Below are 23,847 nucleotides of genomic sequence, written 5' to 3' on the forward strand. Positions count from 1 at the left end.
TAATGCATGCATGCATGCATGCAGCCTCAATTCATGCACGTGCACCAGTTTAGGTGGCAGCTGGTAAAAATGGGTTGAGTTTATTTTTGTGTTCTTTTTTATTCATTTAATTATCTATTTGTAATATGCTGTACTTTTATCTGTCTGCATACTGTATGTGTGTGCATATACAGGAATAATATATGATATATAACAATATATTATACATTATAAAATTTGCTCAGTTCAAGCAAGCCAACGTTATGTTTCCATGACATGAATCAAGTTCAGGCAATAAACTCATGCAAGCGTTCTGTGTCACTCCTGAACAAGGGATGTGGTTTGTGACTCAGTTCCTGAACACAGACAGAAAGTCAGTGTCTGCTAGCGTGGCGGGGCGGGGGGAGGGGAACTAAGACAAAGTGTGCCAAAGTGAAGATGGTAAAGATCACAAGAGTTGGACATAATGTTTAAGAGGAGCAAACAAATGAACATATGTGTATATGCAAATCATGGCCCCTAATCGTCTGCACTTGGGTATTAGAATTTCTTTTGGCAGAACTTTTAACCAGCTGCAATGTGTTATGTCGCCCAATGAGCATAGAAAAAATGAAAACCAAAAAAACAAACATACTAAAAACTTTAAAACGTCAAAGTTGATGAAATATTTCACTAGAATATTGCGAGAGTTCTTAGATATCAAGGTACCTTCTACTTCGCCCCATTGTGGCAAAAATCTGCCTACCTGAACTTGGTCAAAAACTTTTACTAAAGATTGATGAATTGGAGTGAAATGAAATTGTAATTAGTTATGATAAGTCGTACTAAGGCATATTTCTGCTGATTACTGTTGAAATGACCTATTTTAACAAAATCAAAAGTCACAATTCCCTATATATCACAATTACAATAAGATAAAGTTAATAGATAATTCTTTAGAAGTTGTTTTCTTTGTTGGCTACACTTGTGGTCAGATTAAAATGATCCTATCTGAACACAAGCTGTAAGATATGCTCTTCTAAGAGCATGCAAGTATAAGAAATAAAGGGGGGCGGAGGGGAGGGCAAAATACAGCAAAGTATATGTGATGTGAGAGTGGATGAAAGCGGAAGAGAGGCAGAGCGCGCAGAGGTGTTGTGAGGGCACACACAAAGGACAGAGGTCTGGAAGAAGAAGTGAGATAGCAGGGAGGAACAGAAATAAAGAATGCAATAAATAGAAACACCCTCAGCAGCCTTGCTGATGACCACCTAGCTTTATTAACAAGAGTTTGAAAAAACAACAGTGAGTGAGTAAAATAAGTAAATAAGAGAAGAAGAAAGCACGAATCTGTCACAACGATGACGCTGTGGAGTCACATCTGCCTCCTGGGTAAGTTGAAACAAATGGCAACTCGTCCGAGGTTTTCAACCGGATGGTCCGTCGCTGCTTCGAGTGATGAATAACCATGGAAAGCATCTTGGGCCTCCGACATCAATGGATAAGCAAAACTGGAAGTGTCCTCGTTTCTTAGTCAAAGCAGATGCCTCATGGTTCAGTACAAGTGCAAAGTGCTGTTGACTGTTTATCTCTCTGTAGTTTAATGTGTAATGCTACCATGAGTAAATGTTTTGCAAATTATCACTATTATTATTATTATTGTTATTCTTGTTCAATAGCATAATCATTATATTTCATATCATGAGTACGTATAATATGTATAATTTTTTTTATAACTACTATATTGAACTGCCTTCGGTGTGGACAAAAAAAATAAGAGTGTGTATGTGACCAGTCCTTTTGTATTGTGTTTGTCTCACTTTTCTCTTTACATTGTAATGCCAGAGCTTGTCTTTTTTTACACATACGAAAAGCACTGCTCCTTGAAACTAAACCCACAGTAGTTAACGCACATTTGTGATGTACTTGGTGCAAAGCAACCAACGTTTACGTTTTTTCCACAACCAACATTTAGTGGCCCCAGTAACAACTGAAATATATATCTTAATAGCTTCATAATCCTTTAAATTTTGTAGGTACTTTGTGTACATAATTAGACAAATATCAAAATTCCGTATTTATTTAAAGGCCTCATCTGTAACTTGTAATTGCCTAGGAAGCTACTGGCATAAAATAGAAAAAATAATAACTACAAATTGAAAAAATTTCATCCAATAGCAACAAGAGTTATCATTCACATAACAACAATTGCCAATTAGCCTCTCGTGCATGTCTTTGGAATCATGGGAGGAAACTGGTGGACCTGACAGAACCCATGCAGACACAGAGGGAACATACAAAGCCCACAGAGACAGGACCTGGGCTGTAGAATGAACATGCGACTTTCTGTCTGTGAGGCAACAAAGTGAATGACCCAACAGCATAAGAAATTAACAGAACAAAGTCCCAACAATTGGTTTCCACTCCATACAACGGAGATCTGCTTCCACTAATTGCTGCCACACACAAATTGTGCCTAATTTTCTGTTTTTGTCTCAGTTTTAGCAACATCATCTCGTTCCAGAGGACAGGATGGACCAAGTGGTGTTGGTCACAAACCTGATGGTATTCGCTCACTTGCCAAAGGTTCAACTGAATCGCCAACAAAGGATGGAGACCAAAATTACACTCTCAGCACACCACAAGGATTCTCTGTTACCCAAAGTCCCACAATGGATAATCAAACAGAGCCAACTGCACCAGACGTAAGAAATACCCAGAACCGAGCCAACCAAGTACACCTTATCATGTATCACATGGACTTCAACCTCTTGTTGGCAAGATTAAACTTCAGGATACTTCATGATGCCATTTGCTTTTGAGCAGCATGGCCATGGAGCTGAAGCACTAGTTGCCATTGGTTAAAAAAACCCAAAAACAAACAAAGAAATGCACTTTCAGAGCTCTGTTGTTTAAGACCTTTTAACTCGAAGGTAAAGCCATCCTTTTCTTTCAGTTTGATTTTAATATTCAATGATGTCCTGGAGGGAAGACCGACAGTAGATAAACTAGGCCAGAGTCTTATTCTGAGTATGCTATTGTGTTGAGATGTACATGCTTGGCTATATGAGGGCATCTAAAATGTCAGCCATGGCATCGCTCCAGGCTGTAACACCGCGCCATTTGATGTCGCTCACAGACCAAAACGGAAGGCACTCGAGAGGGAGATGGCAACAGCACGGCGACCACCATCGTGGTGACAAGTGTCTCGACGGGCCGCAGCGTTGCATTTGTCACAACGGACGTGTCCAAGGCAACAAGTCCTTCAAAGAAAGGTACCTCAGTCTGCCTTCCTGTGTGTCAAACCACACGCACTTCTAACTGTAACTGCAAGACCTCGTTTCTCACACATGCACATGCAAACGCGTTGTCACTTCAGGAAAGTGTTGCCGATGCAGCACAGAACGATGTGTATACACAGTGGTAAAAGTCCATTTTCACTTGTCTGATCCTTTTGAGAGTTGAAAGAAACTGAGAAATCTGAGTTAGTTAAACAAAAAACTAAATGTCTGAATTGTTTTTTGTTTTTTGGACTGCTAAAAAAAACCCAAAACAAGCAATTTGAAGACTGAATTGGACATTCCTCGCTTCTTGCCCCGTCATTACTATCTATCTCTTTGTATCATCATTTTTTTTTATCATAACTAATAAAACTAATACACTACAAAAAACACTCAGCTTTTCAGTGTTGTTGCCTATGTGAGGTTTGGAAGTTTGCATATTGTTCTCTATAAATTGTCCACTACAGAGCAGAAATCCAGCCTCTATGAAGTGAGTGGCTGTCACTGAACCTCTGTGCTAAACCTTGTAGGTGTTTCCGTAGATGAGAGCAGCGAGAGCCAATCATCTGGGGGTGAGAACATTCAGCATTTTTAATTCATTTAAAGTATCTGTTTTGTTTTCATTTTTCAATGTTGCTGCTGTATGGTATCTGTTGAAAGAAATTGCCTTTACCCACGAGGTGCAACTAATATATTGTAAAACTCTGTTTAGTACAACAGTCGTTCTAGTGATCTTCAGGTCCAGTGTGTATATTCAGTAGTTTCTAAATGTAAGGAAGCATAATGCATTATTACGATTATTTATATCTATTACTAATTTATAACAACAACTACTACTACAGTTGCTGCTGTTACTACTACTACGATCAAAACTCTTATTCAATGTATGGTCATTTATGCCTGTAAATGTTAGCTGCTGGACCTTTAAAGTAGCATAAATACTATAGTTTTAATGGAAACGTTTCTGGGGTAATGAGGCCACTACACTGAAAATGGTTTAATCTTCTGAGAAATTGCTTTTCTATAGACTGGTACAAGTGGCCTTAAATACTTAAAGGCTGATAGTAACATTGCTTTAACATAAAAACACCATAGACAAAAATATATGTTTTTACTTCTTTAAAGTTGCACACAAATTGAATACAAAATAATATAGGATAAACATTTACATTTAGGATTAGGCCAAGGAAGCAACTATATTGTGCAACTAGGAATATGGATATGCACAGAGTCTCATGATTTTACCCTGACGTCACAACTGGTCAAAGATAGATTTGAGATCAAGTGGGACATGAGAATAATTATCGAACCTTCAAAACTCTTGTTGGTTCTGAATGTATCTACCTGAGTGACCCCCTCTAATTCTACCTGTAGGTTATGTGATCTTGGTGTTAATCATCGCGTTGATTGTTGGCCTGTGTGTGATCCTTTACCTGCTCAGGAGAAGTTCCAGGGTAAGATTCACAGATCAAAGGGACTTTGAAAATACAGTTCCCATCTTGTATTCTTTCAACGCACTGAAAGCTTGACCTTCTGTATTCCCAGACATACTCATTTGATCTCCAGCGGCCTCTACCTGTCAACTATCAGAATGAACCCACCGGCACCTTTGAAGCAGTTCACCTTGATGACTTGGGTGCGTGTTATTTCATTTAAATGACACAGATATGAGCAAGAGTGTGCAGTCTAAAGTGTATGTGTGCGTCACTGTCTTTGCTCAGAGCCACCAGTCCAGTTTGACGACGTGGCCACAGATGACCTTTCACCCCCCTCAGTAGGCAATGGCACGACTGCACAATCAGAGGAAAGTGGCTCTAATGGACTGAAATGTAAGATGCCTAATGCATAATGGAGACATCAATTGTGCAGACGTCGGGATTTAATGCTATTCAAATGAGCAAATACATCCTACCCCCGTTTTATTTGAACCACCTTGTTTGACTTCAGCTCCAGTGGAACAGCAGGACGTGAACGGTCTAGAGACATTACCGATCAGTCCCCCAGCAAGTGACCAGTTGGTTGTCTGCCCACTGGACAGCGTCACCTTACTCAGCAGTGGTGCCTCGGAGGAGGAGCAGAACGAAAACAACAATCACCCATGTAAGACATGTTAAAATGATGATAGAAATGGCTATACATGCAAAAGTTGGCCAAAAAGTAATTACTTTCGGAAAAGAAAAAACGTGGGAAATTATTTTCAACAACAACTTAAATAGGGTTTTCAAGTTTGTTTTTTGTAACTGCAAAATACTTAACACAACATTTTTGTTAATTGAACTTCATGTAACATTAGTGCAGAATAACTAAAATGTGAATTTTTGATGTTGCCAAAAATAAGGACAGGCTGATATGATATCATTTTAAACTACTTTTGTTTGTTAGCAGTTTGCCCGAGTGACCTCTTTGTCGATATAAACATCAATGAGCCAACATGGAGTGACCTTCCCCTCAAATGAGGATTCCACCTACAACCTCCCTGACATTTGCAACCAGTGTGTATTACTGTGCTTGGATGTATTTGCATGCACACTGAACAATTAAGATATTTCAGGTTCAGAATTACAACTTTTGTTAGCTATTCATCACCAGCATCCCATGATGCAGATTTGTAAAATTGGGAAAAACAATGTTTTAGACAAACTTTTCATATGCTGTACAAAAAAACTATACTGATGACTTACAATTATCTGTATGATGGTTACATTTGAGTCAATGTCATGCTTTATATTCTGTCTCTAGCCTGGGTTAGACATGTTCAAATGTTTGTTTTTCATTGTGCGGTAAAACCCTAACTTTTTCGGTTAAAAAACAATATTGAATGTAAAAAGTGTCCCAATTAGCAAACTTTAAAATAAAAAACATTTCTTTTACTTACTGAAATTTGAGGAAAAATGGAAATGACAACCAGTGTACTCTTTGTTTTTGTTTTCAAGTTTTAAGCAAGGGGTGCACGCACACCGCTATATAAGCCAGTAAAGGTAAACAATAAAAACCAGCATCTATGATTTAATAAACAGCTGCAGGACTGAACCGCTGCTTAAGTTCGAGGGGACCAAAAGTGCAACGGTCACTTCATTCCCAATAGAGCACAACAGTAAAAAGTGGTCAGTACCTTGTACAGTGTCCAGGGAGGCCCACAGCTCTCGGCTGCCTGTCCAGCAGGTGGCGGTATCAGTAGAACACACTCACGGTGGGGTTTGGGTGAGTATCATAAACAGAGGAACTCTGAGCTTCCAGGATGGATCAGATGGTGCTTCTATTCGGGTCGGAACACTTGCAGGTTAAACTAGTGGTGTTAGCCGGGTTAGCAAACAGCCGCTCGTCTCCGCGCCGTCCACCGCGACTGACCCACTCGCTTGACTACTCGACACTCGAGTGGCTGTTTGAGTTTACTTCGGAATACGTCGGGTAGACGTTTTAGTTTGTAACATAAACGGCCTGGTATATTAACTTGCCGTGAATCCCAGTTTTAGTAGCACAACTTTCCTCCACGGCTGCGGGCATCCACGCTCCCTCATTCACCTGTCACACCGTCTTCTTCTTCTTCTTCTTGTTCTCCTCGTACACATGCACAAGTAATCATGCAAGGCTGCACCGCCGAAACAATTGTATGCAATACATTTCTGAACAATCTGAAAATAGGCATACTATCACATGGGAAGTTGTCTTTAGCTATGCGTTTGTGTAAAGTTTTCTCTAAATAAAACATTATTTCTCGCCGCAGCAGGCAAACGGAGTGCTTTCGTTTGTCTGCCAAACGAACCATCAGTTCGACAAAAGCGGTCGAGGCAGCAGACACTCGATTTCTGCTTGCTCTGTGTACACAAGGTATTACGGTAACTGCTAACTGCTTCGCACAATGTCAGAGGGAGAGAGAGAAGCGTGTATCTGTACTGGGTTACTGATTAATATTACTGAAATATTTGTAATTGTCACTTCACGATTCTTCTGCAATTGGGTCGTACACAACATCAGGATGTTACACAATAATTTGCAGAAAATTCTGATGTAGCATTTCAAAATAAAGCTCATCCAAAAAATATATATATTTTATTGTTGTGCTGTACTGTATTTCAGATTAATATTTCTGAGAAATTCCGAGTTATCCATCAATGATTCCACTGGCTGTATGATGTCAGAATTTTCTGAAAATTACTGTGGAGCATCCTGGGGAGGTGTACTAGCAGCCTGTAGTGGAATTATGGAGTGAAAACTCTGAAACCAAGTACAGAGAAAAGCGATTCTATCTAGTTTCTCCATTTAGTAGTACAGTGATTACTGTAATACTTGGTGTACAAGGAGCCTGCAAAGAGAGTGTCTGCTGGCTCGACCGCTTCTGTCGAACTGTTGGTTGTCTTGACCGCAGTAAAAAGGCAGATGTCTGAGTGTGTGTAGAGCTTGTGTAATTGCATCCTATTTTTAAGACAACTACTATTATTGGTTATCGGCCATTGTTTTGCTATATGCACAACAGCAAAAAAAAAGAGAGAATCAAATTAATATCGGAAACACTTTGAGATTAATGTGTAGTGTTTATTCATTGTTCACAAATGGAGAGTCATTACTACAATCACATTTTGTCATACAGCAGTGGTAAACTATACAGTATATTGTCATCACTGTCCCCCCTTCAGCAGCATTTTGTTTAAAGACTGACTGTAATTTCTTCTTATTCTTGCTTGTCTGGGTTCATTTAGATTTTGAAAAGAGAAGCCCTGAGATGCAGAGGAGTATTTCCAATCAAGTAATAATAAACAGATTCACAGATTCTGTGCATACTTTGTTGTCATTACTAATGTCAATACTGTTTGGAGAAATAAAAAAACAACAACAATGGAGAGTGTGAGCCTTTTTGGCATATCAGTGCACCTCAACGAAATGTAGCTTAAAAAGTTTTTTTTTTGTTTAACATTTTTTTTATTTTATTTTATTTTTTTTAGATATATTCATGCATTAAAAATTTCCAAAAAGGACAGACATACTGAATGGCTTCTTTCTTGTAAGGAAACCCTGTTATCATTACAGTTGAGTTACCACTTAACACAATATTTATGGATGTTTGTCTCAGATTGCTTTCACAGGCTTTTTTGTTAGAGATAAATAAGGTTTTCTATAAATAAAACATGATTTCTTGCCGCAGCAGGCAAATGGAATGCCTTAGTTTTAAGACACACAGTTTTAAATTGTGGATGTAACATGGACAGAAGTCTTTGTTTCTTTTGGACTAAATTTAGTTTTCCTCGTTCCTCTTGAAAACCTCCTTGCTGCTCTCAAGCAGTGACTGACATAACAAAAATCAAACATGTAAATACCCATGAGAACTTTTGTCTATATTGTGTCGCTGCACTGTGTTTCCAAACGCTAAAATAAAAATAATTTTTAAAAGCATATTTTAGCATATTTCGAGTTAGCTGACATCTCCACAGGGAAAATAAAATCAATAAAATGGTTCCATAATTTAAGGGAAAATGTCTTCTCACTCATCAGCATTAGCATATTCCATTGGCAGTGTGGCTATTTTAAAATCGTTCCATCATTCTTTGCCTCCCCACTGCACCTTTACATTTTTATTATTGTTTCACTGAGAGTCTAGCAGTGGTAGAAACTACATTTGGCTCTAACAAGCTACCATATGTTTGTGTTTGAATCTACCTGTGTCTGTATCTGACTGTAACACTTCTAGAATTTCTCTTTCTCCGTAGACATCCGCCCATCATGCCATGCTTCTCTGGTATTCCTCAGGGCCTTAGTTCTTTTGGGATCGACCACTACATAGTCCACGCGTGTGCGGCTGCCCTGCACTCGCTCCTCGCCACTTCCGACCCCGTCGTTAACGCCGCTTCCACCTTCAGCTGTGCAACGTTTCTGGTTAAGATAAGACATTGAGTGAGTTTTTTCTCCCTCTTCCTTTACTTTTTACTTTTTATTATGTCATTAATGTTCAGAGTGCTCTCTGAATAGAAGCAAAATTAGAGTAATAAAGTCGACATCTGAAAAAAAAGCAATACACACACTTGCGAAAACATATGTGAACACACACACACACGCACACACACACATTCAAACAAAATGGACAAAAATTTCAAGACGCTCAAAGTTTTGTTAGGCAATTGACTTGTGGTACTTAAAATTTCACAAATGAGAAGTTGAATGTTAATATGGTCACCGTGCTAAAACAACGGCATGAGTAAGTCACCTTCTCATGATGAGTTGGTTCAGTTTTTGGTTTTCTAAAAATTTAGTTGCTTTTTTTCCCTTTATTCTAAAAGGGCATTAATATGACATAAATAATGATTTGGTGCCTCCTAGAGGCAAAACACACACATGATGTTTTGTGAATAAATTCTGTTTCTTTTTCATGATTTTGCAAGAAAAAAGAAGACGATGAAGAAGAGAATCACCTGTCTTGGTGGAGTTGATCGTCCAGTGTGGAGATCAAGATCCAGGTACTCCACTGGCTTGTCTCTGGCACGTGGTAGCAACGGGCTGCAGCTGATCCCACCCTCTGATGCCCGGTGCAGCATAAGCCTCAGAGACTACGTACAAAGTTGAATTAATATATTAATCGCATTAACTAAGAGGAAGAACAAAACAAAATTGTGGTGGGTGGGTTTCAGTACCGCTTCTCCTGCACTGAAGCTGAGGTTGGAGGTTGTCATGGCGACATAGCTCTCATCCGGATCGTCAGAATCAGAAGAAGGAGAAGAGCTGTGAGCGGACGTTGGTCTGGCTGACTGTCGACATGAAGGACTGAGACATACACACACACACACACACACACACACACACACAGATAAGATGGATGATGCTTTTGATGTTGGTAATACAGGGCAGTGTGTTTGTGCGTGTGTGGTTATATATGACCTCTGTCAGAGCACTTACAGCTACATCTCCTAACTCTACTTCTGTTGGTACAGCACATTAACTATTGATCACTTTTTCCTTTTCACTGACAACAAAAGTGTCGACAATGTTCAAGCTACTCTAAAATACACACAAACTCACCCTCGTGTGAAAGTCCGGGTGACAGGTGAGCGGACTGGGGGCGGTACTTCTTGCCAGTCCTGTGCTGAGCTGATGTCCAGAGGAGCTGGTTTTACTGAAGGAAAAGAAACAAGATTTATATTTATAACTCAAGTAACTACAAGTTCCCTCTGTATGTCCAGCGTGTGGATGTAACCACACATTGTGTTAACGATGCACATTATTTCAAAAAGATATGGGTCAGAATTAAACGTTTGAGAAAAATCCAACCGGGGTTGAACAATCAGGACTCTCAAGCATTGCTAATATTTAATGGGAAGGACTGACAGGCTGCAGCTCTATATTTGGTGTGTACATGCCTGTCATGACGCTGTACCGTAGCCTAGTGAGCAAAGTGGGTGCAGGTAAATAATTAAAAGTAGTAGAAGCCAAAGGGAAACATGGGGGAGTGAGAAATGACTGGGAAAGTCACGAAACACTCGACACAGAAAGTTGGCTGCAGGTTATGTTTACTTCAAGCGTGAAAACCCTGACAACAGGAGGATGAAGCATATTTGTTTGTTATTTATTCGAAATTTTATGTTTAGCCATAATTTTGCAGTTGGAGCAGTATTGTGCTTTCTATACATATACAGTATCGTGTCACATATACATGTGCTGTATGTATTGATATGTATTTTAAAGAATTATTGAGATGAATAAATACATTCTCACTAGAAAGTTCTAAAAAAATACAAGAACAAAATATCTGACAGTGAAAGCTACAATTTTCGGATTACAGTTTTTCCAATATAAATGCATCTATTTGTTTTATGTTGCTTCATTTTCTTTCTGCTTTAAAGGTCTACGGTACTTTAAAATATTTGTTGTCTCTCCATGGATGCAACATGTATTATCGATAAAAAACAAACAAATAAAAAAGGATGAAAACATTGTGGAGTACATATTAACCATAAGAAACCATTGTCTTAACATCACTGAGGAGACTCTATCAGACATCACAAAAGGGCAAAACCAAGGGCATTTCATTTTGCTTTTGTAGATTGAGGGGAAGTGGCAAAACTGAAGTGACTCATTTTTACCTTTTGTTTTCTGTTTAGGCTCTTCTGCAGTTTGAATGTCACCTCTCCCTGCAGGCTGACTCATTAAAACTCCTGCAGTCAAACAATCAAGAGGAAAAATGATTGATTTGTTTTTTGAAAAAAAAAAACTACGTCTAACATAACACCCAAAGTCCAATACAGTCTTTTGAAACCTGCATGGAAACATACCCTAAAGCTTCATGCTCATTTAATATTTATTGTGCTGCAGCATTGACGGTGTTTACGCATCACAAAAGCCCGTGAGCCAAATGTTTTTAGTTGCTCGTCACAACTGCTTGTAAAAATAAGCTATATCATTTTTAAGCTTACTCAAAGCTTTTCCTGCTTTGTATTTGTATTCAAACACCAATATCACATCAAGACGCTCTGATATCTTTTAGAGGTGTTTTTAAATTGAAATTGTTAAATGTGTGAGGTTACTCCTGACAATATAAGGAGCTGAGAATTTCTTACATACCAGATAATGTAATGAACATTCAATTATCGCTTGAAAATATTATGATGCTGTAATTTAGATTTGACTTCCCTGTACACACTGTGAAATGGCAGAAACTTCTACAAATAATTACTCTTTTACCCACTGAAACCTCACCACTGACCTTTGCGCTGCGGTTTCAGATTGCGATGAATCGGAGGGGGCGTGGCTTCGACTTCCGATCCACTTGTCGTATTGACAGAGTTCCTCCGTAGCGGCGGTGTGAGCGGAGCGACGGGAGTCAGTGGGGAGTTACGAAAGCCCATGTGGGCCGGTGGGGGGACCTGCCTCCCTAGGGAAGCATGCTCGCCTGCGACCGGGAGTGGGGTCATGGGGACATAGTTGGCATCTTGGATAGAGGGCTCAGAGGAAGCAGCTGGAGGCACCCTGGGACATCAGAAGCATCTTTTTTAAGTTTGAAAGCAATTACATAAAATAGCTAAAATAGCTGTTGTTTTTTTCCCCCTTCACTCACCTCGGTGCTACAGGAGGCTCAGTGGTGGCAGCACTCATGGGAACATAGTTCTCATCCACGTCGTCGTCTTCAGCGCAAACACTTCCGAGAGGTACCATGCCTTTGTTGAACTGATTTAGAGTTAAATTGAATGATCAGCTACTTATAAATATGCACATCTCTAAATATATTTATTTATACGCATGTATATATATGTATAAAGAAAAACTATATTGATTGTCAGAGAGAATTCTACTCACAAAGTAGCTGTTGAAGCTCTCACTGAACTCAAACATGCTCGCTCTGTCGGACCGAGGGACGTTGAAAGTCTCACAAGCTGAAACATACAGAACTCAGAGATTCAGAATTTGGTGCTGAGTTGAGATGGTGATATAGAAAAGGTGTCAGACTGTGAAACAGACTGCTGACAGTTTGTGAATGAGGAATTTAATTTTTTTTTTACATTTTTTATTAACCTTGCACAGCAACATGATTGTTCAGACTTCAACTTTGGAATGTAATTCCTTCATAGTGGTAAGACTTAACAGACAAATTGGCCAGAAGAAAAATTGAGAAACGCGTGGCCATAAACATACTGACAGACAGCAGATGACTGAAGACACGGAAGAAGTCGCTTTGCTAAAGAGATTGCTGTCGTTGAAACAAACCTTCTCTCCCCTTTCTAAATGCTTCCCATGGCCTCTCTCCCTGATTAGATAAGTAGATAAATCCAAACAGGATGACTCTATAGTATATCTACATCTAATGTGTAGAAAACCTCCTATCTGTTGTGTACTTCAGAAATTGCTTCTATAGCAGAACTAGCTATACATTTTCTGCCCTGCTATTTGCAGTTGGCAGCTGGCTTGGCCTTGTAATCTCATTATATAAATTGCCAATAAATATTACATAATTCTAAAGAAAGACTTATTTGGAACTTTAGCCTGGTATAGCCATTATTGTATTGTGAAACTGAGGTCTCACATTATGAAAACCATTGGATTCTAGAAGCAGGTCAGGTAAAAAAAAAACCCACAAAAACTCTGTTCTTTGTTGGGCAATGGCCTTGGCTTAATATAGGGACCTAATGCCAATTTAACTGGTAAAAACAAGCACATAAAGGATCAGCTGTGAGGATATAAGCCATTAATTCTTCAGAATAAATCCATTTAATTACCAACAATCCTTCTCTTTTCTCGCAGTGACTAAAGGGATTGTGAAACTTTATTAGTAGTATAAAACTAAAAGGATTCATTTTAAATAACTTGAATAAATACGTATTGGTTGATCTAAAAGCAACCAAAAGGCAACGGCTGACATTTCTTTGTGGGGAATCTCCTGCATCAAAGAGAACAATCAGCTTTACTCACACATTCCAGCATAGTTTTAGATAACATTAGCATATCCAGCTTGTTCACTCAGCATTCACATGCTTGCGGCTAATATACTTAGCTCGTCACTTTTTTTCACACATTATTTTTGCTTGCTCAGTGTTTATTGCTTCCCATATGATACGAGGAAGGTGGCCAAGTGAGTTGAGAGGAGCACAAGTAGGTGGGACTCTGAAGCCTTTTTATTTATTTATTTTTTGGTTTACATGCTGTGCTCAACTGCATTCTCAAACAGTGAAAAATTGTAAATAATAATCCTCTGGCCGTACTGCGACTGCTCTTCTGTGTTTTTAAGAGTAGCCTCCAGCATTCACACTCTGCTTTAAATGGAATACTGGTTGGTAACTTAGTTCTGACATCAGTTAAACACGTTTTTGGTCAGAGCTTGTGAAGATGAAGACTTGAGAATTGAAATATGCCCATAAGCTCTTGTCAAGACGTATACATTTGTAATACAATCACACATGCCAAATGGGTCTCCCCTCTAACCTGTTTGACTGCGTCCAGGTGAGGTGATGGTGTTACTCCTCGGCAAACCACCTCTGCCGCCCTCCACAAATCCGTCCCTTCCGCCCGTCTCTGAAGCGGACCTAGGGAGCATGCTGACCGCTGAGCTTTCCACCTGGGCTGCAAACGTTGAAGGCTTCGGCGGGCGCGGAGGGGGAGTCGGGGTGGAGGCGTGGAGCTCCAGCGAGTCGACGCTGGGAGTGGAAGATGGACGGCGCGGAGCCTGTGGCTGTGGGGTGGAGGCCGGGCGTGGGATCTGGTAACCGCTGTTGGTGTATTTGTGCGTGTTGGGATGCAAGGCGGCGAACGCATCATCCGTGAGCGAAATGGCCACCGGCCGCAGATGGAAATCCAGCGAGTGCTTCCTGGGGTGAGGAGACGGGTGACAACGTGGCCTGCCGGCTCCTTTCTTGAGGTCAGAGGTCATGCTGGTGTCCAGAGAGTGGCTGAGTGGGCCCGTCATGCAGGCAACAGTCCAGGGCGCCGTTCTAGAGCCGAATGAGGTGGAGGAAGACGGAGGTGGGAGGCTGTTGGGGGGGAGTGAGGGAGAGGAGGATGAGGAGGAAGAGGAGGAGGTTGCAGAGGGAGGAGGGCAGAGGCTGTCGTTGTAGTCGGTTTCAAGAGAGTTGGAGGAACCTAAAGGAGGCCTGGGGGGGATGAAGGTGGAAAAACAGTGTTGCACACAGATCAGACCAGAGCAACGTACAAAAACAAAACCTCTTCTATTTATGTGTTCTGCTGAGTTGATGAGTTTGTTGGGTTGCTGTGGTTTCAGGAACATGTGGGTGTGATCCTGCCTATTTGGATAGAACAGGTCTAAACCTGTAGTGCTGACTGCTAGTCTGCTCTATTCACCCTCTACTGGTTTTCCTTACACTGGACCAGAAAGGGAATAATGTTTTTTGCATTCACAAAAATTAGTGCTTTACTCAAAAGTACTACAGCATTTAAAAATTAGTGAACTAGATTTGATCAGTTGCTTTATTTATTTATTTATTTATTTATTTATTTATCTCTGCTTTTTGCCCTCACAGGAACTCTGCCAAGAGGAAAAATGCAGTTCCAATGTTTTCTAGAATGGAATTTTTCACTCATTATTTTTTTCAAAATTCTGATGCAAAGATTGAACATTTAACAACCCCAAAAAATGTAAATACATTTGTAAATGACATCTATTTGTTTTATCTTTATTTATCTCTGTAAGTTTTAGTCTCATTGTTGACTTCTGGTCAACAGTAACCTCTGACTGTAGTACGACAGAAGAATGAACTTTCACTTCCTGGATGGGAATTACCTCAGTTGACTCTGGCAGTGTGAAAGCCACAGATAATCATCCTCGCTGTTGCCTTCATTCTCCTTGTTTCGTACTCTCACGGGATCATACGGTGCTGGCAGTGACCCTGTTGCCATGGCGATGGTGTCACTGGTCCTGGTGGTGGCTGGGATGGACGAAGAAACAGGAAGTCTTTCTGGAGTCAGATAAAAAAAAAAAAAAAATTAATGCGTGATTAAATAACAATGAGTTATTTTATTGTTCCTGTTGGCAGTGTCAAAAGTGAACATGGCAATTAAAAACTATTACCAGGGGATGAGCTGTGCGATGACAACAAGTGATTGATTATCGGTGTCAAAAGTAAGTACAAGCTTTAATTGTTAGAAAAAAAGGATTTGAACTGTATGTTTTCTAAATTGCATATATCATAGGCACAAAATTCAATCCTTATTGGCATTTTGCAAGGACACGTCCCTCTCTTGCTCAACATGTTCTGTCACTCCTCCTACTTGTTTTCACACTGACTCAGCCACAACCTACACATGCACCAATTTCACACGCAAGTAAAAAAAAAAAAAGCTGTCAGGGAGATTTGCCGCCCCTCCCGCTGCCGTACCCTCATCAGTCTGGTTAAAGCCACAGAGCAGGCAGATGGACGACACCCAGCGATTCATGTCCTCCTCAGACTCAGCCACCAGGTACCAGGTCCGCTCCTCTGTCTTCAGGTCGAAGACGAAGGTGCCCTCCAGCTCCTTCTTGGTGAAGGACAGGCCAGCGTCCACCTCGAGGACAAGGGAAAGAGACAAGCTGATTGACAAACAGTGGGGGGGATATTAGGGAAAATTACCAATCACTGTAGTTGACTCCTTGTGTGTGTGTTTGTGTGTATATCTACCTGTTCACACAGGTTGAGGTTGATGGTTCTGATTGGCCGTCGGGACTGCTGGTTCTTGTAGTATTGCAGGACATCAGGCTCCCCACTCAAGCGGCCGCTTCGCAAGACGAACCAGCGCCTTTTCCAGGCCTGGTGGTGATGAGACAATAATTAATGTCCATAAGTAATGAGTTGTATAGACAGCGCCATGAATGTCACAGTGGCAAACAACTAAAACAAGTGGTATGTACCCACATATATTACAGTGTGCTAACAATATGTTTGTGAAAACAAGAAACTTTCAAAATTAAACGAGGATTTAAAATTTGTTCAACAGCACATTCACCTGAGGAATGGATTCTATTCTGTGTTTAAAACTAAAGCAAATGAAAGTAAGTTACATTAATCACAGAAATGCAGGCTTAATAAATTCACTGTCCCTTTTGTTAAATGATTGAGTTGCTCATAATTTCTTGGTTAAAATGTTTTTGTTTTTTTAAAAATACTTTTATACTTTTTATACTTCTTTACTTTTTATTTTTTATCTTTTTAAATTTTGAAAGACCGCCCCAACTTCTACGTTTTAGACTCACAGTGGTTTCTCCCTTTCTCCTGAGTTACACATCCCAGTGCTTATGAATGTCAACAAAATGTTGCACATGCGCACCCCCATGAAGATCTGCTGGATGTTTGACATTTCTGCGAGGTTGTTTCCATCATCGGCTGAGGACTGTGGGAAGGGTCCAACTCCCTCGAGTTATCAAAGGACGACACCTCATATTTGAAACATGACTCACTATCACTCTCTGTGCGTGTGTGTGTGTGTGTGTGTGGCGAGATAGTTCGAGGTAGAAGATCTGTGAATCACACACCACAATCAAACAGCGTCAAGAGAATTTTTTAAAGTGAGCGAGCTGAATCTGAATCTGGGCTCCGACACCATGATGTGTGCTTCTGTTGTGCACCCCTGTGTGTTCTGGCCAATGTGTTGGACCCGGGATCTCTCTCTGTCATTGCTTAATTACTTCTCAACTCAACAGCGTGATTCTTCAGGCGTGCCTGAGTGTGTGCGTGCGTGTGATCAAAGTGCACAGCAATCAAACACTGGGGAACTCCCCCTCCACTCTCCCTGCTTTCTCTCCAAACACAGCGAGGCAGGAAGAGGAAGTAGCTGGCCAGGAAATGCAGGAAAGAGATGGCAGTCATGTGTGCTTTTTGTCAGTCCTCCTTGCTCCATTTGATGGCCGCTGGTTTTTGCAGGCGACCGGCCAAACAAAAGCAGCAGGTTGGAAGCAACAAGTGAGGAAATATTCACCCGTGTCTTCTTCTACAGGGACTAGGGTGACCAGATGAAAAATGTGATGTGGATAAAAGATTTTAAGGTGTTATCATCTAAAACAGTTTATGAGAATCAAAATTACGGCAAAGATGTATATAATATATATATATATATATATATGTATATATATATATATATATATATATATATATATATATATATATATATATATATATATATATATATATACATATATATATATATATATATGAATGTGTGTTTTTTCTTTCTTTCATTGCCGCTTCATTTAAATATACTGCATGAAGTTGCATGAAGGACTTGTGTCAGGAATCATAACGCCATGTAATTTGATTACATTGAGCAAATACATTAAGATTTCCAACGTTTATTTGATGCATTCATTTAAATATTTGCTTAATGAAAGGCCTTTTGGGTGCGAAAACAAAACAAAACAACAATTTGTAAATGCAGCTACTGATTTATTGTTTTGGTGATTTAGGTTAATTTACTTATTAATTACATGGGTCCAAAAAGACATCCGTTTATTAGCAAGCAAAGGCTTTGAAGCCTTTTGTGCCAGATGAACTGAATCTGTTGCTCTGTCCCTCAGCTGGAAAGACAGTATGAGCAGTATGAGAAATATATATTTGGTATTTTCATGTTATGGTGTGGGGACATTTGATGTTACTCTGCAAATATCACTAATGGTCGTTCTGGTCAACAAAGCTGTTGATGCGTTGCTATTGACATGAACAACAATAAATTCTATGAGCGCGCACTCACAAACGCACGCACGCACACACACGCGCACGCAAACACACACAATGTCATGCTTTACTTATAATAACTGAAATAAAACAATCTTTTCTCCATATTTGGCATCTCATCCTTTCATTTATGTTTTGTTCCTTCTGTAGCCTTTGACCCTGACAGGAAGAGGCCACAATGGGATCCAAAATAAAACAAGTACCTCCATCCTGCCTCCAAACCAGTATTTACAGCCGTCCTCAAAAACAAAGTTTTCCTCTCCTCAGTTCCTTATTTTCAGACCTTCCTTTTACAGCCAGTAAGTGTGTGTGTGTGTGTGTGTGTGTGTGTGTGTGTGTGTGTGTGGGGGTGGGGGGGGTGGGGGGGGGGTGATGGTGAGGGTGTGGGTGTGTTCAGTTTCAGTTTCATTCAGAATTCAGCACTTGGTTGGGTATTGAATCCAAACTGAAAGTTTCAGCAGACTTGGCATACAGAAAATAACTAAAGTCTAAGTCTAAGTTATGAAAATGATTTTATTTATTTTATTTTAATCAAACTCCTTCAATCCCTAAGTGAAACGATGTGATCCATTGATACCATTGGGAATGGCAGTTCAAGAAAAAGTTTTAACGCTGTGGTGGCACAGACATTTTTTTTTGTTGCAAAATTTGCCACATGCAAATGTCTTTTTCCTTACATTACGTTGACAAAAAAATTTTGATGTTTTTTCCTCATGTTAACAAAAATCGAAGGCAGATAACCACAAATTAGGAGCAGTTTATATAAAAAGATTGCAGGTGAGTGTTAAAGGAGCCTGAAATTCATATTGGAGTCTCAGGCTCTGTCTCACTTCCCTGGAATGTGGTGACAGAGGGAAGTGGCTGCGTGTTTTGTTTTGTTTTTTGAGACATCATGAGTTCTTTTTGGTCGGCATTCAACTGGAGTGTGTGACATTCTTTGTTGCACTGAAGTTTGTGGAGAGTTTCTTCCAGGTTCTGCTCCTGTTAATGTGTGTGTGTGTGTGTGTGTGTGTGTGTGTGTGACAGACACTGAGTGTACGCGCATGAGTTTCTGCAGCTTCTAAATCTTCAGGGAGGCCCTGTTCTTCCCAGCAGGCCCAGCTGAGAGCGATTAGTTTATTACATAATGCCACGCAACACACACACACACACACACACACACACACGTGTGCACACACACACTTTTTGCCTACACAGTAAAATGAGGTACGGTTTGTGAACTCTGGCTCTAAACTTAACATAAAGACTCGAGCATACGAGCTGCAGCAGCCATTACAGAGGACTTTATTGTGTGTGTGTGTGTGTGTGTGTGTGTGTGTCTGGTTTGTGTTGATAGTTGAAACACAGCTGGCCAGACGCTATGTGTGTGTGTACACACTCCATTGTGTATACCGTCATGACTTGATGTATACAAGTTCTGGACAATGAACTTTATGGTTTTTTTTTTGCTTTTCCTTCTTTCTTCTCCTTCTTCTTCGCCACCTGTTGAGGTGCTGAAGAGATCTCGACTTAAGTGCAGAACAACAAAGTGCTGGCGTCATACAAGCTTTCACAGCTGGGATAAATTCTGTTTTAAGGAATTCCTTGCGACGTTGTCCAGACCACCAGTACAAAAAAAAAAAAAAAAAAATCACATTTTCTTTTTTTTTTTATCAATTCCACGTAAGTCATTGTGTGCGTGTTATCTGTACATGTGTAAGCTTACACAGACAGAGAAGGAAAAAAGGTTCAGATAACTGTGTAAAAGGTCAAGAGGAGAGGGAAAAGGAGAGGGAACGATGTTTTGAGATGGAATATGGGTGAGATGAGATTAAGTCAACTCACTGGCAAGGCATTTCAGATATGCAGTGTGTGTGTGTGTGTGTGTGTGTGTGTGTGTGTGTGTGTGCTTTGAGCTTTGAGTGGGTAGGTGCCTTTGTGTGTGTGACCAAGAGCCTAAGCTGCTTCTTCTTTGCAAAGCGAGCCATGCTGTCAAAGTACAAACACCAACCATGGTGTTAGGAATTGACCTGCCAGCACGCATCAAATACACAATTCAGCACTTCCACTGAGCAGCATTAGGAATGTGAAGGAGAAATACATTTTTTATTTAGTCACCTTCTTTATTTTGCTAATAGCCAGGTGGTCCAGGTTTCAGATGTCAAGCATGCAAAGCACTTTGACATTTAATTAGCTTGTCCAATGAGAAACAGCTGTATCTCTGACACTTCTTGTTGCCTCCTGAGGTATCAGTGTGTGGGTAACTTTTTAGAGAACAAACAAAACCACAGCTTGCTCAAGTAGCTGTTTTTTCTGGAACTAAGAGATTCGCAGAAATCTAGTTCCTAAAACTTAATGACTTTTATTCCCATCATTAGAAATGCTGTCGGAAAACCAGCATATGATCTTACGTTGGAAACGTTGCGCAACTGACTGGCGCGTGAAACATGCCCACCTGTCACACAGCAACACATGGTTTAGCGAGGAATAGAAGTTGGGGCAGGCCCGCCTCTCGGTATATACGCAAGAAAGCTGGTATTTTGCTTGCGAATAATCACATAATCTCCTCATCAACCCAAAGTAGACAGTGTTTAAAACAATTCTCCCACTTTCATGATCCCGAAAGGAATTTATCGTCCTCCACTGGCATTACAAAGTGCAACTCTGAGACTGTTTATTTTTTACCTCACTGGTTTACACATAAGCTAGTGTTACTTCTGTTTTTTTTTTCCTCCTTCTGTGTACCCTTAGAATGACTTAAGATATTGTGTGATCCAAAAGGATCCCAGTAGAGTGTTGAAAATTAGACTTAACAGTGCAGGACGAAAGGCAAAATCCTTTTTTATCCTCAGGACTGCATTTTTGTGTGTTTATATTTGCTGAGAGCGAAAAGACAAGATGACTACTCACATAACGGCGCAGTTTCTTCTCGGGTGGTGATTTTCGGAGCCATCCCTCACACACCACCTCCTCGACTCCACTCATTTCGAGGACACACACCCCTCAGCGCAACTTTCACTCAACCCAATGATGCAGCTCACAGTCCCTGATGAGACCCCCAATCCAGTGGGTTGAGTTTGTCAACCAGGATTCCCAGCAGTCGGCTGCAGCCAATCAGGCATCAGGTGAAAAGTCGGTCAGGCAAGAGTTGGATCTGATGATGGAAAGAATTTCAGTCATGCCTGTAATTTCACTTCAGATTTGAGCCAATGATTCAATCAGTCATCAACCAAAAAGGGATTTAAGCTTTAAGATGTTGCAAAAACAGACCAAGAATATTTAAAATAACTCATTTACGTCTCTTTTACCACCTACTTGCCATGTGGTCATTGTTTCTTGTTGGCACAACGTCTGTCCGAGGGAGCTGTTCCTGTGTCCGCCTCATTCTGAGAGGGCTCCTACTTCCCGGCAGAGTCTCTCCTCTCCCTCTTCCCTATTCTCCCAGGCTGTGCGATAACCAAACACAATACTTCTGCTCGGACATTCCGTTTCTCTCTCCTCCCACTTTCCCCTCCTCTTCCTCTTACCGACTCCTCCCCCTCTGATCCTTTCCTGTATAACAGGAACCCCCCTCTCCTCCCGGTGGATATGCGCCATGAGAGACACACTGCTCCTTCAAAATGACAATGTGGGAAAGACATTTTTTCACTTCTAGACCATTCTAACCCATTCAGTCAGAATACATTGTTGATGCATGGAAATGCAGGGAAACACATTTCTGGTCATAATTGCAAAAAAAAAAAAAAAAAAAAAAAAGTGTTATAAATAGCGTATTACAGAGTAGCACCACTTGATATGATTCCCCCCAAAAAGAACAAATGCATCTCAGGTAAACAAAAAAAGTCAGAGGTTTGCAAACACTTCTAGCTATGTAAAGTTTATGGTTTAGCTCAATAGTGGATGGTATACCCACAGCTGCAAAAGTAGAACAATCTTTATGAGGTTTCTCCACCATTTGACCACTGTGAGTCACATACGGAATTGGATGAAATCAGCTCAGAAAATCAAAACTTAACGCAGTCAAAGTTTCTAAATTTTAATATTGATTTGGCACCTTTAATTGCTACCAAAAATGAATTAGTGACTCCAATAAGACATCATTTAAAAATCTTGAAACGCGGATGAAATGGACTTAACGCGACAAAGGTTAATTTTGTGAGAAATGTTGACATCTTGTGGCTCTTTTATGGACTGCACCAGCTGTACAATTTCAATTTCTGTCACTTCACCACGTGTGGCCCTCTATCACTCCCCTGTCTCCTCCAAAAGTCTCTCCACCCTTCCCGTTGTTCTCTGTTTCCACTTCACCATACTCAACTGCTTGAAGACACAGCTGAAGTTGTTCACGTAGCCTAGACAAAGCAGACATTACAATAACAGAAAAAATACAATAATGTTAAAATAGACTTCACGAAAACGGAGTGGCAGTTACGGACACGGATACTGAGGCTCATTTTGCTCACTGTGAAATTCCAGCACGTAGTGAATCACACACACAGTGAAGTTAGGACTTCAGAGAGACCTATAAGTTTTTTTTGTTCGTCCCACCCACTTAACATCAAGCCGTGATTGGTCAATTCACCCCTTACTGTGAATGAAATAGGACAGGGAAAACGAGAGGAGAATTTGGCCTTCTCCTCGATTCAAGAAGTCCAAATTATTGCAGCTTGGTTGTGTAGTTTTGTGATAAAAGCAGCCTGGTTTGCAAAATTGGGTTTTGGCAATTGGGGAAAAAAACTGCGAGTCTTTGGCTGTGTCTCAATTCAGGGTCTGCATCCTTCAAAACATGCATTTGAAGGACAGTTGCGGCATAGCACTGCGCGAAGGCTTGTCCCAAATCACTAAAATTCGAAGGACCCTCCAAATGCTTTGCGTGCTGCTGCAAAGTATCGTGGGATCCTGGGAAGTCAGCTGAAATCGCAGAATCTAATGGCAAAAACATGACATAAAAAATTAAATATTCAAATTCCACATAAAATATTCAGTTTTTACTGTAGGGTTTGTACTTATTTGAACATCCAACGCTATGGTTGGATGGCGAACCAATGGTTAGCTTGATGCTATAAAAACGTCACTTCCGGGGTTAGCCAGCAGTAGGGAACAAACCCTACAGTAAAAACAGAATATTTTATGTGAAATTTCAATACTTAAATTTATACATTGTGTCTTTGCCGGTACATGCCGCAGGGGGTCGCAGGTGGATCCAGCTGCAAGCCATCAGTCATCACACACCTGCTGTTGCACCAGCTGCTGCTACATCGGACTTCTGACCACTGTGTTTACCCAGATCTTCACCTGTTCAACCTCCTGGCCTGAACATCGCCTGCTCAGTCTGCCTGCCAGATTGTTGTCTGCTCAGCCTGCCCACAGTGATCCCAGTCCTGCCAGTGACTAAGCCTGCCAACCAAGATCACTCGCTTCTCCACCCATCCAGCCTGATAATCCTGATTATTTTGTTTTGCAGTGGTAAGTGAAGTTAACTCCCAGAGGAATGTGAGTAA

General features: G+C 40.6%; 2 protein-coding genes across 4 annotated transcripts; one reads left to right on the forward strand and one right to left on the reverse strand.

Moving 5' to 3' along the window:
- The first annotated feature begins 945 nt into the window (after positions 1-945).
- Positions 946-6,143, forward strand: LOC142893532 (uncharacterized). Of its 2 annotated transcripts, none has more exons than XM_076034186.1 (9): positions 946-1,350; positions 2,458-2,663; positions 3,098-3,233; positions 3,770-3,811; positions 4,614-4,693; positions 4,785-4,875; positions 4,961-5,068; positions 5,187-5,339; positions 5,622-6,143. In XM_076034186.1, the coding sequence occupies exons 1-9, from the start codon at positions 1,320-1,322 to the stop codon at positions 5,693-5,695; spliced, it is 921 nt and encodes a 306-aa protein (XP_075890301.1). In that variant the 5' UTR covers positions 946-1,319; the 3' UTR covers positions 5,696-6,143. The 2 variants fall into 2 exon arrangements, with proteins under 2 accessions (XP_075890301.1, XP_075890302.1); XM_076034187.1 differs by having other exon boundaries at positions 952-1,350; positions 5,625-6,143.
- Positions 6,144-7,755: 1,612 nt separating this feature from the next.
- Positions 7,756-21,810, reverse strand: LOC142893531 (GRB2-associated-binding protein 1-like). 2 transcript variants are annotated; one of them, XM_076034185.1, is made up of 14 exons: positions 21,662-21,810; positions 21,257-21,500; positions 16,322-16,450; positions 16,043-16,208; positions 15,448-15,622; positions 14,136-14,680; positions 12,516-12,592; positions 12,277-12,386; positions 11,926-12,188; positions 11,306-11,377; positions 10,245-10,338; positions 9,860-9,989; positions 9,641-9,775; positions 7,756-9,104 (listed from the first exon to the last, which is right to left on the reverse strand). In XM_076034185.1, exons 2-14 carry the CDS (start codon positions 21,329-21,331, stop codon positions 8,919-8,921), a joined length of 2,157 nt encoding a protein of 718 aa, XP_075890300.1. In that variant the 5' UTR covers positions 21,332-21,500; positions 21,662-21,810; the 3' UTR covers positions 7,756-8,918. The 2 variants fall into 2 exon arrangements, with proteins under 2 accessions (XP_075890300.1, XP_075890298.1); XM_076034183.1 differs by having other exon boundaries at positions 14,136-14,800.
- Positions 21,811-23,847: the final 2,037 nt, after the last annotated feature.

The sequence above is a fragment of the Nelusetta ayraudi genome, unplaced genomic scaffold (assembly GCF_046127955.1).
Source record: "Nelusetta ayraudi isolate G7.1 ecotype Tasmania unplaced genomic scaffold, CSIRO-AGI_Nayr_v1 ptg000042l, whole genome shotgun sequence".
In the NCBI taxonomy this organism is placed as follows: Eukaryota; Metazoa; Chordata; class Actinopteri; order Tetraodontiformes; family Monacanthidae; genus Nelusetta; species Nelusetta ayraudi.

What these genes read in the sequence shown, in the direction of transcription:
- LOC142893531 (XM_076034183.1), bottom strand. Translation starts at nt 21,331, where the DNA reads ATGAGTGGAGTCGAGGAGGTGGTGTGTGAGGGATGGCTCCGAAAATCA. An exon ending in GAGCCTCCTGTAGCACCGAG is followed by an intron (nt 12,189 to 12,276) that starts GTGAGTGAAGGG and finishes CTGATGTCCCAG; the next exon opens with GGTGCCTCCAGCTGCTTCCT. An exon ending in GCTTCAGTGCAGGAGAAGCG is followed by an intron (nt 9,776 to 9,859) that starts GTACTGAAACCC and finishes CTTTGTACGTAG; the next exon opens with TCTCTGAGGCTTATGCTGCA.
- LOC142893532 (XM_076034186.1), top strand. Translation starts at nt 1,320, where the DNA reads ATGACGCTGTGGAGTCACATCTGCCTCCTGG. An exon ending in CGAGAGCCAATCATCTGGGG is followed by an intron (nt 3,812 to 4,613) that starts GTGAGAACATTC and finishes TTCTACCTGTAG; the next exon opens with GTTATGTGATCTTGGTGTTA. An exon ending in CGAAAACAACAATCACCCAT is followed by an intron (nt 5,340 to 5,621) that starts GTAAGACATGTT and finishes TTTGTTTGTTAG; the next exon opens with CAGTTTGCCCGAGTGACCTC.